Source organism: Oxyura jamaicensis, chromosome 19 (assembly GCF_011077185.1).
Source record: "Oxyura jamaicensis isolate SHBP4307 breed ruddy duck chromosome 19, BPBGC_Ojam_1.0, whole genome shotgun sequence".
Taxonomy (NCBI): domain Eukaryota; kingdom Metazoa; phylum Chordata; class Aves; order Anseriformes; family Anatidae; genus Oxyura; species Oxyura jamaicensis.
The window spans coordinates 10,395,440-10,410,678 of NC_048911.1; the positions used below are offsets into that span (position 1 = coordinate 10,395,440).

Sequence of the window (15,239 nt, forward strand, 5' to 3'; positions counted from 1 at the left end):
CCCGCCCCTCTCGCGAGAGCGCCGCGGACCGCCCGCCACCCCCAGCCGTGCGCATGCGCGCTCCGAGCCCCGGCCGGCGCCTGAGGGAGCTGTGAGGTGAGGCTGGGCTCTGCCGGCGGCCTGGGGCTCGCCTGGCTGTGAGCATGCAGGGTGCTGTGTGCGGGAAAGCTGCGGCAAACACCTCGACGGGACAGCAGGGGAATTGCATTGGCCTAACTAACCAGGGTGGTTGGAGTTAAACGGCTCGGTTGTTGATTTACACGCGTATGCAGCAAGCAGTACGTGAGAGACTGCAAATGGGTAACTCACAAAAATCACAGAGGAGTGTCTGAGCAGGACTGGCTACCCCAAATTACTGCTTTGTGTAAGCGTTCTGTGAAAAGTTCCTGGTTTGGCTAAATCTTCTTGTTTAGAGCAGTTGGAAATGAACACTAAATACCTGGTACAGGCCATAAAAGGTGCCGCACGTGATGAAAAACATGCCACCGTGCTGAGACTTTGCCCTGTTACTGTCTTTAATCTGAAGATCGTGTGAGAAGAAAGCCGTTAACTGGCGGTCACCCGTAGGTGTTACGGTTGGGCAATTCAGGCGTTTATGGTGCCCGACCAGGAGCTGTTAGAGATTTATCGAAGGTCACCAAGCGTCAGACGTGGTGACTAGAAACATTTTAAGCTTTTGGGACAACAAGGGTATCTGTGCAGTACATAGCTGAGCTCTTACATCCACCACATTTACTATAGGGAAACCAAAAATATGCTCCATGGAGTAATAATGTTACAACAATAAGTCAAGTAGAGCAAACACTGCTAAAAGAACGAGTAACTGCTTCCACGTCTGGCAAGTCCCGGTCTCACAGAAACAGTCCGTGTCTGAATTTTTCATGAGTGGAAACAGCTCTCTAGGCTGCCAGTTCAACTTTCATGATGATTTAAAAAGCAAGCAAATGTTCCTGGCAAGAAAGATTGGCATCATACGAAATAAAAGGAGTACTGAAAATGAGAAAGGAACAGGTAAGTTATGTCAGCACCCTCAAGGCCAATTTATTCTTGCCTTCTTTACCTGTGCCTTTGTTGTAAATTACAGGTCTACCCATTAACATCTCAAACAGAACTGGAAAAGTAAGGCCAACAGAAGTGTACTTGCTAAAATTCTTTGTAGGGGATTTGATGAATCCTCAGAGTGCTGGAGCAGGTTCCTTGCTCTCAGCCTGGTTTCATCTGTCCGAGCCCGCACACTTGCGTTCTGTCAGCAGCGCTGGGTGCGCTGTTCCAGGCGCTGCAGTGTCCTCGCACGGCCACGAGGACCCCTCGGCTCTGAGCAGCAGCAGGAGGGCTGCCGTGGGCGAGGCTGCGTCGCCTCTGCGAGCCGTGCCGGCCTCTGCGCGGGACTGGCCTGGAGCAGCGCGGCTGTCTTTGCGCTGCTGTTGATGAAGGGTATGCCTTTCAGAAAGTAATTTTTCCTTCTTCCAGGAACTGTGTGAGACCAGCAGTTAAAAACAAGGATGGACCTGGCTGGAGGGAGACCAGAGGAGATTCAGACCTGGCGAACAAGATGCAGTGCAGCTTTCCGAAGGGCAGAATAAGCAGAACCGGTGATGGCCTCTTCTCTTTCCATGAGCAGCTCTTCATGTAAGTAATCCATAGTACAGCAGGATTCAGCAGCACCGACAAGGCTTTTGTGTTTGATCCCTGTTTCACAGAGACCTAGATGCCAAGTGTTTTGGGCAAATACAAAAGTTCCTCCCCTTGTTTTGCTGTCCTGCCCCTACCCCCTCAGTGGCCTCACGTCTGTTTGCACTGTGGGGCCTTTATGCCTTTGTATGTTTTGCATTGCTCTGAACCAGCCTCTTTGGCTCACAGCCACTTTGTGCCCTGTGCCTGGCCCATGTTCAGTCATGCCTGTGTGTAGACGGGTGGGAGGGTCTTGCAGACTGCGCAGAACTCTTCCCTGCACCCTCTTTGCACGTGCTGTCACTGTGAGGAGCTGAAGGCCTCCCCTTTCACTTGCCTGGCACTGCACGAAATGCACCGCAGGCCTCCTGAGAATGGCTTGCTGCGAGCTCTAGGAGAGGCAGGCAGTAAGAGGAAAGAGAAAAACCAAGAAGGGGAGGGAACCCTGGCTGATAGTGCAGGCAGGGAGGGCACAGCCAGCAAGTGAAGGCACTTGAGAGAAGGCAAATTAAGGCAAAGGGAATGGAACCCAGGACAGGTAAGGCAGAGGCCATCAGTGCCCCACTGACCTGGGACCTTGTATCTGTACTTTGAACATAAGTCGCCTCAGGAGGCTGAGGCAATAAGCTAGAGCTTGGAAAACTCAGTCCCAGTCAGGCCTGTCTCTGATCCGCCTGTGCAGGACCCAGCCACATCATTTACCTGTGGCTTCAAAGACCATGGTCAGCGCGACCAGTTCGTGTTTGGCTCAAGAAAGCTGTTCTCTGGAGCACCCAGATCTCCCGTGCAGAGCTTGTTCTCTCAATATGCTAACCAGGGGTAGCAGCAGCAGAGTAGACATAATTTTTCTGAAGGACAGTGTGCTATGAGAAAAAAAAATACAATCTAATGGATCAGTGGGAGTTGCTTGAACAGAGAGTTACTTGTCAGTATTTATATTTTATCATTTGACTAAGCCTGAAGATGTAGTTGCCAGACTTTTTTTTCCATTACTGCTTTGAACAGCAAGCTTGTACTTGCTTTAACAAGTCACATCACAGGAGACATTATTCTGCGCTCGCCACCCACACAACCCTGGGATTTACTTTCATTTGAGAACTCGTTAAGCGTACCAGCAGTCACCCAAAGCAACGAATGTTCCAAGACACACAGGATTCACACATACAAATCACGAGTGTTACTGGTGAGAAGAGAACACGGTTGCTTTGAAAGGGAATGGTCAGCAGCACTGTCCGTAACAAGACTGGCTTTAGTTTTCAGTTCTGTGACACCGTGTGCCTGGGCACGTTAAATCTATTTAGGTTCACGTGTTTTCTGCCCATCTTTGTAATCCAGATGGGCCTAAGGGGAGGAAAGAAAAATAAAAAGCATTTGACAATCATGCAAGTGACCGACGCAGTAGAATTCAGCCCTATGGGAGGATGTAAAGGACCAGATTTCACCGATATCTCATGCACGTGTGCATTTTTCTGAATAGCTTTTAACCCATAAGAGTGTTTGGTCATGGTAACAGATGGCTCCAAGCCATTCTGGGGTCAGCCGACTGCAGCAAAGAACGACATCCTCTCTCCCCAACCCTCACAGCAGCTTACTTTGACAGCCAAGATAGTAACTGCCCTTTTCGTCCGATGCCTTTTCTTAAACCAGCTGCTCTCAGCTGTGAAGCAGCCTGAGGTGGGGCTAATCCTGGCAGTTACTGTTCAGCGGTACCCGACTCAACGTAACGTTTGTGCCGATCTGTGTCACCTGGTTGTTTTCGCGTGGCCAATCGACACACCTAGGGGAGACAAAGCTTGTGTTTCTCAGTGTCTGCACTGCTGCCGGGGTTCATGTAGAGAGCAGGAAAAGTCTACTTTGTTGTGTGTGTGAAGAGAGGGTTCCTGACACTGGTTAGGCAGCAAATGAGAATCCAAGAGCTCCTCTAAGACAGAAGCTCAGAGCCTGCTGCTCATCTATTCCTGCAGTCCCTGCTGGCAGCAGGAACGAGGCAGCTGGAGCCATACACGCCTGCACGGCTGGCTGTCCTTTCAACTGAGCAGGCTTAATAATGTATTTATTATGCAGGAACAATAAGATGTCTTAGAAGTCAATGCAGTCACACTTCGTGTTTTTACATCCTTTTATGATTCAGAAAGCCAGAATGTAAGTACTTACTTACACATTTTAATAGGAAAGTAATGTACTCTCCTAAAAGGAAAAATAGACGTGATTGTCATAAAAGTTGCCTGACAGTTGAAACTTCAGGCTTCTAAGCTAGAGAAAGCCCAAATAGACAAATTATACTGAAATGTTCTTTAAAGACCAAGCAGCTGTTTTATTAAAATATTAATTTTACATTTAAAAAAGAAATATTCTGATTATTTCAATTATGATGATGATATTGAAGTGACATGAAATTCATGACAACGGGCTTTATTCTGTCCAAATTCTGTCCTCAGTTATGTACTGGCAATCAGTTTTGCTGTTATTTAGAGCCATGCAAGATCACACAGACAGAAGCACATTTGTCTGGAAAGAGAAATCCAAGACAATGGATTTCACCTTGATTCTAGTTTTCCCCAGAGCGTGGCCTTTCAACTCTCAATTTCAAACCCATCCAACTATCACTGTTCCAAGAAACAGGAAAAGGATTTCAGAATATACCAACCTCGCCCCATACCACAAGTGAATGACCTTCGAACAACGTGAAGCAGGTTGAATTTACATTTTACTTCAAAAAAGGGAACGTACATACATGAGGGGGAAGTGGGGTGAACAACAATTATCTGAAACCAGGTTTCTACCATTTTTGCCTACAGTTACCAACTGTGTTTGAATCAGCGTGGCTCTTGCCTGCTGATGCACAATTGCTTGCGCTAGGAACAGGATTGTGAATCAAGGAAACGTTTTCAAAGTTGAGGCCCAAATGGAAATAGTAAGATATCATACACAGTGTAGGTTTATAGTACACAGCATGGGTTTTTAAATGATGTAACGCAACAGCAGGAAGGAGAAGTAGTAATTAACAGTTACTAACACTAGAATAATCAAATTTGTATGTTATACATATACAGCAACTAACTGCTTTACAAAAAAAGCAAAATAATACAATATATTGTCACATGTATTTACAGTGTAGTAAATATACTTTTCTGTCAAATTTTACACAAAAAACTATTTACAGGTGAATATACTGCATTAAAAAAAATTGTGGGACCAACACTAAAAGTGACTTTTTGTGGTAAGTTTGTTGCATAACAGTAAGACGTGCTTCATTACATTTGGAAAAATTAACCTTAGAACAAAACAAAAAGCCCTAAAACCTACAACCCAGTTAGGAATAGAGCACTGGAATGCTCCCAGGTGCTCAGTCCACAATACTTATTTGAAATGTTTCCTGTTCTTGGAAACCTCATGCACATTAAAGCAGAAACATCGGCATAATTAACAGGTAGGTTATGCACTATTCAAATACTACTGAATTATTTTTAAGTCAGGGAAAATACAAACACAAAATGTTAATCATCTTTACAGTACTGTACTGTAGTTAGTGCGTAATGGATAGCATGTTCTAAAACAGGGGTGTCAAACATACAGTCCCCGTTATGTAGGTATATGGTCCACATGTTAAAATCAGATTTTTCTGAAATTAAGTTTTCATTTTAAAGTACACAGACCCCATGGCTGCAGAGGTAATCTTCAAACCGTGACTAAGGTAACCCGTGCAGTGGCAAGTGCCCTGCAGGCTGCAGGCTGCCTGAAACAGTGACTGGAAGGGCTGAACCCAGTCTCCCACTTCTTAGATCAGGTTTCAAGCCTGAAGCATCATCAGCAGCAACTGCTGATCGCTAGGGTAAATGGAGTGACAGGATGGGGAGCGAACTGAAGCAGGCTGGATTGGGAACGGAGAGTGGTGCTCACGGGAAGGAAACAGAGCAAGGTGCGGAACATTCGGAACAGGAAAAGGGAACAAATAAAGAAGGCTGTGAAAAAGAAACCAAAAAGGCACGGTAACGGCAATGGCTACTACAGGGAGCAGGCTTTCTAAGTGATGAATGATAAGGCACTGAACAACCAGTTACTAACCAAAGTTTAATTATTAAAGAAAGGCCATGTTTTCCCCCTTGATCTAAGCACAAACTTCCTGAATACTGGTACTGGGAGATTACTTTGCTGTGTATCAGGGCACACACGGCCCTGACTTGGCCATAGATTGTGGCCACCGAGAGAGGTGGTCACTGCGTTCAGCTCTGGGGCCCCCAAAATAAGACAGACATGGACCTCTTGGAGCGAGTCCAAACAAGGGACACGGAGATGATCAGAGGGTTGGAGCACCTCTCCTATGAAGACAGGCTGAGAGAGCTGGGGGTGTTCAGCCCGGAGAAGGCTCTGGGAGACCTTACAGCAGCCTTCCAGTACTTCAAGGGGGCCTACAGGAAAACTGGGGAGGGACTCTGTCGGCGAGTGTAGTGGTAGGACAAGGGGGGATGGCTTTAAACTAAAAGAGGGGAGGTTTAGATTAGATATAAGGAATAAATTTTTCACTCTGAAGGGTGGTGAGGCACTGAACAGGTTGCCCAGAGAAGCTGTAGATGCGCCAGCTCTGGAAGTGGTCAAGGGCAGGCAGGATGGGGCTTTGAGCAACCTGGTCTGGTGGGAGGTGTCCCTGCCCAAGGCAGGGGGTTGGAACTGGATGTGCTTTTAAGGTCCCTTCCAACCCCAACCACTCTATGATTCCATGACAATAATTATACTAAAATTCATCTCTCCTTACCTAACACGTTTGACACCCCTGCTCTAAAAAGTTCAGGTCCTGTCACTGAACTATGCAGTGAAAAAATTAAATGACTCCCCCACCTTCCAGGATATAGAACAATTTAAGTTGTAGTGACTTGCTTTATATATATATATTTATTATTTCTTTTCAGCCAGGACTGAGAGCTTGCACTAGTTCTAGTTCTCACACAAAAGGTAATTTAAATCATTGTCCATTTTGATTTTGCATTACTTGTATTTCTAAGACTGCATTAATTCTAATTTAATGACTCCTTTTTATATAAACAATGCAAAATATTGGAAGAGTTGCAATGCACTCAGTCCTAAGGAAACTGATTTGCTAGTTCATCTGGAATTAGTTCTTTTTTAAGAAAATTTGCTCATAGGAGAAAACTGAAAATTATCTTTTCCTACCAGCCAATTACAAGAAATTCTTTTTTCCTCCCACCTATGGCAAGAACAAGTCTTCAGGCTTCTACAATTCATTGTCTTCATTAAAGCGGAAAAGGGCTGGAATTAGCTTGGTTCGGTACAACCAAGAGCAAAGTGACAGTGACACCGAAGGCAGCTATTAGCAATTTGATGGATGAGATGAGAAAGGTTTTAAAATCAGTGACTCCCCAAATTACCAATGCATAGCAGCTTAAAAACATAGCACGAGTCACTGCTCTATTCCTAAATTCACTTCTAGCCTCGTAATCCCTTTCATAGATCTGTATCGGTTCAGGAATCATGTTTCTACTGCAGCTTCTACACAATCAAGAAAAAAAGGTTTGGTTAATTGCACAAGTCATAATATTTTCCAAGGTATCTATTTCAAGATCGCTAATTCTACTTTTTCCTCTTGTTTTGGCAAACTATTTGCATATTAAGTTTGTGTTCATAGTTCTTCCAGGACTGTAAACAAATTAAAAAAATTAAGTTGTTATTTTATGAATCAATACAATAAAGGCATTTTTATTTACATAAATGTTACATTGTTACTGTGTGGATACATGTGGATTACGTGCTATATCAATAAAATCTGAACACTTAATTGTACCATTCTCTAACAATTTAGCTGTGGAGTTTGATTTACTGAAAGCCACTAATAAAATTGCACTAGAGGATTTCCTTTTTTTATATACTGGATTTTTTTTTCTCCTTTAAAGCCACTTATAAATTGTTAATTTCTAACATACATCAGGGATCTCAAACTAGGAAGTACAGCTGCTGTTAGCAGTAGATAGACTTAGCCCTAAGGTGAGCACCTGGATGACAGGCCTTTTTGTCGGAATTTCTGTTCACCGCTGAGATCCAACACGCCGCACGCTTTCAGTCCGTGCAGGTAGCATCTGTAGCACCCAGTGCCACATCTTTACATGTCACTCAACATAGCAGCATATTAGCACAGCCATCCATTGCTAATACACGGCTGTGGCTGACAAGCGATACTGTGGCTTTCACAGTGATAGCAATTTCAGTTTTGTGTAACCCCCAAGTACGAACCCTTGCAAACTGAACCCCCTTGAAAGTTCTGCAAGACAGGTTTGACTGCAAACGTCTGTACTGATACCAGAAATTGCACTGCAAACATTCAAACGTAACCTGGATTTGACAAAGTGTCAGTTATTTTTTAAGTTCATGTACCTTAAGCAAACATTACTGTTTTTATGTCACTGCTTGGGCAGCGCAAAAGCAGCTTTGCCAAAAAACCTCCCAGAGCTGGAAGTTAATTCATAAACTTTTCCCCTCCACGCCCCAATGGTTTTTCTGCCAGGAATTTCTCGAAGGTGCATATTGGTGGGAAGGGCAAAACTAAAGTATAGGCTAAATGGAAGAAAGAAGCAATCAATTTTCAACATTGCTACAATGACACCATAATAGTCAGTTCGTGATGATTTTCTTTCCACTATCCAACCTTCTTTAGTGCAGTTAAAGTACAGCAAAAAAATTGCTTTGGAAAAAAGCCAGTTTGTCCAGTCTGGTCCATATACAGTCCAAGTATGTGAAGCTATGGTCTGGGGAATGAAGAGACTCATGCGGCCTCCTTGTCCTCTTTAAATTTATTGCTAATTACTAGAAATTTAATCTAATCAACCACTTCTGGTTAAGCTCATTGTACTGCGGCTATTGTAAGTTTCTTTTAAGCATGGTAAAAAAAAGTCCACAGCTAAAAATCCTACGGGTTTGAATTAAAACCAGAATTATAGTAACTTCCCCGGCTCATAAAGCCACTACCTTGACAAGTGTGCAAACAGGATTAAGTATTAACACTTTCCTTCAGAGAAGAAACAAACAAGGCATATCACAGAAGCAAGGTAGAACCGTCTATGGAAAATGGCTTTCATATTTGGACGAGATACTGTACTGCAGCGTTAAAGAACTCCACGCTTTCTTCGGCTACAAAGTCCGTCAGGATCTATAAGCGGTTCTGAAACACTGGCTTAAATCAAAAACAGAAGAAAAGGAAAAGGCATTAAAATTCAGGCAATGTTTCAGGAGTTGATCATCTGGCAACATGGCTGACAGGATGGGAACTTTAAAAATTAAGTGCAGCATCACAACTGGTGGGGGGCCCTCTGCAAGAGGCCCACGTACGTCAGTCAGTTTCAAAAAAAAACAAACCCAAATTTCACACAATCTTTTTAATGCTGTGACGTTTCAAGCTGCCAGCACTTCGCTGCTTTTGCACCTGGCTGGCGGAGCCGTGGCGCATCCTCCCGCTGTTGGTGTGGCCGGCGGTGGGCGAGAGCTCCACGTTCTCCTTGTCGATCCCTGGGGAAACACAGACGGAGGTTAGCCTTGCTTTGCCACCCTGCGGCTTAATGCTCTATGGACAGATACTTCTGCAAATAAACGGGTTAGCACGTAGGCACCTATGTGGTACAAAGAACTGTGACACCTCTGACGCCAAAATAAAGGCATTGCAGGGTGCGCGGAGCCTGCGCCTGCCAGGCAGCGCCCTCCGGACCGCGCAACGGCCAGGTCCCGGCGGCACGGTGACAGTCGGTGACGCTGTGCTCGAAACACGGCCCAGTTCTGCCATGCGTACAGGTGGCGGTGCGGAAACAGCCCTTCGTAACACAAGCGACCAGCGGTGCTGCCCTAGCTGGGAAAGCACTTCAGACATAGCAGTATCATATTTGCAAGGTTTCCAGCTGTTTCAAATTGCACTGTAACAACACCTGACATGTAGAACAACCTGGGGAGAAAGGGACACATTTCAGATGGACGTTAAAATACCTTCAGAACCGTTAAAATACCTTCAGAACCGTTAAAATACCTTCAGAACCGCCTGATCTGAAGACCACTACAGAACTGCGTGTTTTCTCATTCGCAGTTTGTTCCGGGCACCAGAAAATAGGTGCTAAGCACCTGCAAAGTAGCTTGTCCTAACTTCTCATCTGCTGCGTGCCACAGCACAACCTGGGCAGCAAAACCAGCGTGCAAATCCAGAGTGAACCGAGCGGAGATGTGCGACACCTGCATTTCAGTACTGCTGGTCGGTTTATCTGTACACATACACTGCAACTATAAATATATACTGACGTTCATAGTGACAACAAAAATCACTGCAAATACGCTTGGAAGCTCGCCCGTAACCAAGAGGCCGGTGAGATCCCGGTCAGATCGCTCCGTTTCTGCAGCTGACAACCCCCTGCAGCCGAGGGCAGCACCTCGCTGCGGACACAGCTCCGCCTTCGCAGAAGGGACAGGCTCCAAAATGCTCGGTGGTAGAATGTGCATGGGTACGTGAAATAAAATACTCCGCACACAACCCCAAAAAGAAGCCCTCCTGAATTAAGAGTAAGGAAACACTAGGGCCAGAGCTTGGAGACCATTTGCATCATCCCTTTTTGAGACTGCTCTGGTAACAAGGCTTTCCAGCTGACCAAGAAAGTCCTGTTTGACAAACTGACTTAAAAAACATAACCGGAGATCTGTACTGAACGCTTCATGAAGTTACACCGAGTTTGTACAAACGAAACAAGTTCACAGTCTTTAGGCACCTACAGAGGGAAGACAGATGCTGTAAAATGCACGGAAAGTCTGCCTGAGAGAGACGGGCAATTCGGCACGCGCCTGGCTTGGGCGCGCTGAGCTGCCGCCACGGGGCTCTTACCAGTGCAGACCCTTGCCTTAACAAGACATCAGCAGTCACAAGGATGGAATATGGTTTTTAGTACCTGCTTCTCGCTTCCAGTTGAGATATGATTACAATTAAAATCATACACAACACCACTTTGATGTAGTTCTCAAAAGCCCAGGTTTTGCTGGGATATCAGGCTGGTTAGTTTGGCCTGGGAACAATCTGGCTCAAGGCCTGCAGATGACCAGCTGTATGTACGGACAGAACGTCCAGCCAGCAGATGAAGGGTCCTGCTCCATCCTCACGGCATCCGTATCACTACACGTACTCACTGAAAACCCTAAATGCAGGTCTTGCAGGCCACACAGCCCTTTTCAGCTAGTTTTGAGAACAAGCAAATTAAATTTAACTCAAGTCTGCAGTGGCAGGGGCTGATTCTTGCTACCAGAAAAGATTTGTGTATACAAGGACAGCGACCCCCCTCCCAGCACTGAGCCTTGGCCCACGAATAGAAAGACAAGTGTAAGTATGTGAAGTACAAATCAAGGTTTTAAGGACTGCCTGGCAGGTATGGACAGAGGGGGTAAGGTTTATTTTGAATACATCAGGAACAAAACTGATGCAGGTACTCACTTGAAGAGCTGAGCGTAAGCACCAATTATAAGAATGATTTAAGCCCTGGCAAACAAGAGGGGAAGAAAAAGAACCAAGAATTAACTTTAAACAAGAACAACTACAGAAGCGGCATTCTAAGAAGGATATTAACTGGAAACAGAGAACAGGTGGGTCTGGAAATCTTAACGACGGCTGCTTCTGCAGAAGTGCAGCTTCCCCAGACAGAGGTAGGAGGAGGCTTACAGAGTACAAGATGAGGATGGAACCACAGACGAGATTTGTTCCCAAGTGCGTATACCTTTCCTAGAAGCCTCAGAGTTCTCTGCAGGACAAGGTAACTCTTACTATGCTGTGCTAAAAGAATCACACGGAACAACTCCAGAACAAACCCCATCCGTGTAAGCTTCATGCCGACATACGACAACACATGAAAGCCTTGGGTTACGAGCCATTGCTCTAACGTCTTCGGGCAGTCTGCCATTTGAAGATACAGATCTGAGACTTGGGCTGAGTGCAGACATACTTCCCATCAATTATTACTTTTATGATGATTCTACTTCAAGTTAATCATTTGTGTAGCAACATCTTCATGTAGCTGTCACATTACTTCTGCAACACAATGACTGAGGCATGTTTAACACCACTCACCACTTACGGTACACGTGCAGCACTGGGGTGAATAGCAGGAATGGTGTCGTAATGGGAGAGGCTCCACGTACAACCAGCAGCAAAGACTAGGATGTCTGACAGCAAATAAAAAGGTTACAGCAAAATCCTATTGCTACAAATGGTATCTTCTGCAGGTTTACATCTCATTCCTGTAAGAGATTGATTCTCATCGGCATGAGCAAGAAAAGCAAATTCACTCCAGTGTTCCACACTCAGGGAACATCAGAACTCCAGCCAGAAGCTGCCTGCGGGCTGTCATCCTTCCACTCCCTGGGTGGGTGTGAGCTTACAAAAGTCACAATCTATGATGAGAATAGGAAGCAACCCACGGGTGTAAGTAAAAAAAGTCTTCTGCAGCTTTTTTCTTTTTATACATCTATTTCTCCATATAGAAGCAGAAATCAAATGGTGTTGATGAGTATCCATTTTAGTGAGCCTCTGTCAGTTTAGTCCAAAGAACTTACGCCTGCTTTCTGGTGGCGTGCAACTGAAGGTTCAGGGGAAGGCAGCCTTAACATTACAGCTAATACGAGGCAGCTCTACATTTTACCTGAATATCTGCAGCAGAACAATTTCGCATACCAAGATTCCACTTCTTTATTACCAAATTTGTATTATTCTTAAAGACACGAATGACCTTCTTTGCTATATCATCAAATATTATTAGCATCACACAAGAAATTCAGCAGCTTAGCTCTTATACTGAAGCCATTCCCATGTTCAAAGGATTAGTAAACTACTTCTCATGCCACAAGCCCAACCTAAAGCAGATCAAGCAGTATCTCGTGCAAATATGATGGAAGTAGAGTGTACCTTGATGAGGAAGCTGCATGAAAACTGCAGATTTAGAGCAAGGCAGAGAAGCTTCACAGACACAGAATGAAAGAAAAACCGTAAGTGAATAATGTCCATGACATGGGGAAGGGGAGGGGTGGAGATGCTGACAGACAAAACATTTACAAACAATCTTGCCGACTTGTTTCCAGGTGCAATAAATATTATTTTTCATGCTATCTGCAATACAATATATTTCTTAGCATGACAAAAAAATACTTGGATGTAACAGTTTTTTTTTTTTTTTTTTTTTAACTAGGTGTGATAAAGTAACTCAGCACTGCTAAAGACTTGTTTTCTTGTTCAGTCGTTCTCAAATCAGAGTGAGCGGATGGCAGGTCTGCATTCCGTTTTAGTCCCATAGTTGCTGTGCTGTTTTAAGAAATCCTGCAGCCCACATTTACTTCATACTCTATAATTCTTTTACCAAAGATTTTTATCCTGGCAGATATGCTTACTCCCTCATTCTTGTCTCTACAGTGAGGAGAGAATGAATAAACACCGCCGTCAGTGTACAAGAACACCAAAGTCTTGTACGCAGCAATGGAGCTGTACAAAGCGCCAGAAGACCAATTACATTTCTAATAAAATTAAGCAGCTTAAAAAGCAAAGCATGCAAAGTTGCCCTGGTTAACGTAACAGTTCAAGCTAGTGAAGCTGTCTATTGACTAAGGTGGAGCAGTATAAAATGTGGGATGGAGGAGCAGGATGAAATGCCCCATGTTGTGACCCGGCCCACAGTTTCAGAAAGCTGGAGATCCCCTGAGTTTTGACCAAGGCTTTGCACGGAAATTGCTAGAATGAAGCAAGAATGATCAAGCAAATAAGACAGACACTAGAAACCAGTGAGAGATGATGGGAAAATTAAACAGTCAACACAGGACTTTCATACAACAGTAAATCACTTAAGGCGGTTTCTCATTAGCTTGAAACACCTTTAAAGGCTGACTCCTTATGAAGATGCCTCCAGTGTGGTTACATAAAAATGGAACCATCAGAAAGTTTTTGCCTATATGCAAATTACAGCAGATCTGTGTTCTTAGTACAAGACTACAGAAAATGCATACAAAGCAATACTTTATTTAAACAGTCCGAAATTTAAGTTTTAATAAATTTAAATGTATGGCCTCCTGCATCTGCCAAGAATCTTGTTAAAATGTTCCTGTATTTCTATGTACACCTAAGCAGGACTTATTTCAGGGCTGACAGAAACAAGTAACAAACAAGACTCAAAACAAACAAAAACCAACAGAAAGCCCACTTCCATAATTATCACACCTTAATACAAGTGGTTTCTAGCCTTCCATCAAGGTTAGAAAAAAACAAAAACAAAAACAAATACAGCTGATTGATTTTAGTGTTCAGAACGACAACAGTCATCAGATAGCGTAATTTTTATGACCAAGAAGGGTAAAGCACTTCCTCAATGTATCAGCCACTAATCCAAAACCACTTCAGCAGGAATCTTCATGTAGATTTCTTTGACATACATTCCATTTTCAGAAACCACACAGTCGATTGAAACCGAGTCAGTCCAGACACACTTATCCACGGCACAACTCTGGATTATTTTTTCTAATAGGTGCTAGCTTGTAGTGCCTAAACACATACTGTTCTCCTCGCAAAACACCACGATTATATGTTTATGTTTATTAATTGTCTAGGATTCACTGCTGCGTATCTTCCATAATTAGATGCAGCTATTGGTTCTGATGCACTTAATGTTATTTTCTTCATGCATAACGACTTGGAAGACAGACTTTGTGATGGACAAAGTCCAACAACTGAAATATTGGTGTACTATCTTAGTCAACAGTTTAATATTCATTTGACTCAATAATGCAACGATGCTTGATGCATAAAAACACTCCAAAAGACAACAAGACTGAGCACTTAGCTACATAAACAGTAAATTCAATAAATTCCCCTTACCTATGTCGTATCACAACAGCTACTGACCTGGGGAGTGCTGGGAAGTTGCGAGCGAGGTCATAGAATTGGAAAGGTTAAGGTTAGCAGTAATGCTAAGCTGGCTCTGCACTGCGGGAGGATATGGAGATGTGGGTGTCAGGAGAGATTCTTCACTGGTTTCCTCATCAATTCCAGGCAAATACGTGTCAATCAAGGCATCGAGAAACTTCACTATGAGTTCAGCATAGTCTGGGATTTGTGTTTGCTGTGGGTGATGGGGAAAAAAAAGATTGATTCCTTTCTTTCTACTTTCCTGTCAATATGAGCTTTGCCCCAGAACTCACTCTAAGACTACGCTGGTTTTGCCTGGAAATTTTAAAAAGCGTCTGAAGTAAGTATAAGAACTGATTTGTGGTCTTTTCCATATTAATCTAAATGCACTTATTAAAGATCACTTGTAGGTGTGATTTCAGTAGTGCTGGGAACTACAAAGCCAGAAAAGAGGGGCCGTTTCACTCAAAGTGTCACAGCTACCCAAAGCTAACAAATTATTGAAGTATTACTTATGCCCCATAGCCTAACATCCAGAACGCTGCCTGTCCTGCTCATCTACTTCTTGTTACAGCGACTAGAGGGAACAGATAGCAGTACAGATGGTAAATGCTTTTATCTCTTCTTCTGTAACATAAAATTTATCCTTATGGAATTATCA

The 15,239-nt window shown here is 43.9% G+C and overlaps 1 protein-coding gene and 1 long non-coding RNA gene across 5 annotated transcripts in view; one reads left to right on the forward strand and one right to left on the reverse strand.

Moving 5' to 3' along the window:
- The first annotated feature begins 249 nt into the window (after window positions 1-249).
- On the forward strand, window positions 250-4,859 carry LOC118176226. Its single transcript, XR_004755305.1, has 2 exons — window positions 250-1,011; window positions 1,471-4,859. It is a non-coding gene; the product is annotated as an uncharacterized LOC118176226 (long non-coding RNA).
- Window positions 4,860-6,546: 1,687 nt separating this feature from the next.
- Window positions 6,547-15,239, reverse strand: part of NF1 (neurofibromin 1) — an 86,295-nt gene continuing 77,602 nt past the window's right edge. For 2 of the 4 annotated variants that reach the window (XM_035343319.1, XM_035343322.1), the window contains exons 57-59: window positions 14,576-14,792; window positions 12,596-12,646; window positions 6,547-9,183 (exon numbers count right to left, since the gene is read on the reverse strand). In XM_035343319.1, coding sequence (XP_035199210.1) covers window positions 9,041-9,183; window positions 12,596-12,646; window positions 14,576-14,792 — 411 coding nt within the window. In that variant the 3' untranslated portion in view covers window positions 6,547-9,040. The remainder of the gene's footprint in view (window positions 9,184-12,595; window positions 12,647-14,575; window positions 14,793-15,239) is intronic. The other 2 variants (XM_035343321.1, XM_035343320.1) reach the window with 1 other exon arrangement.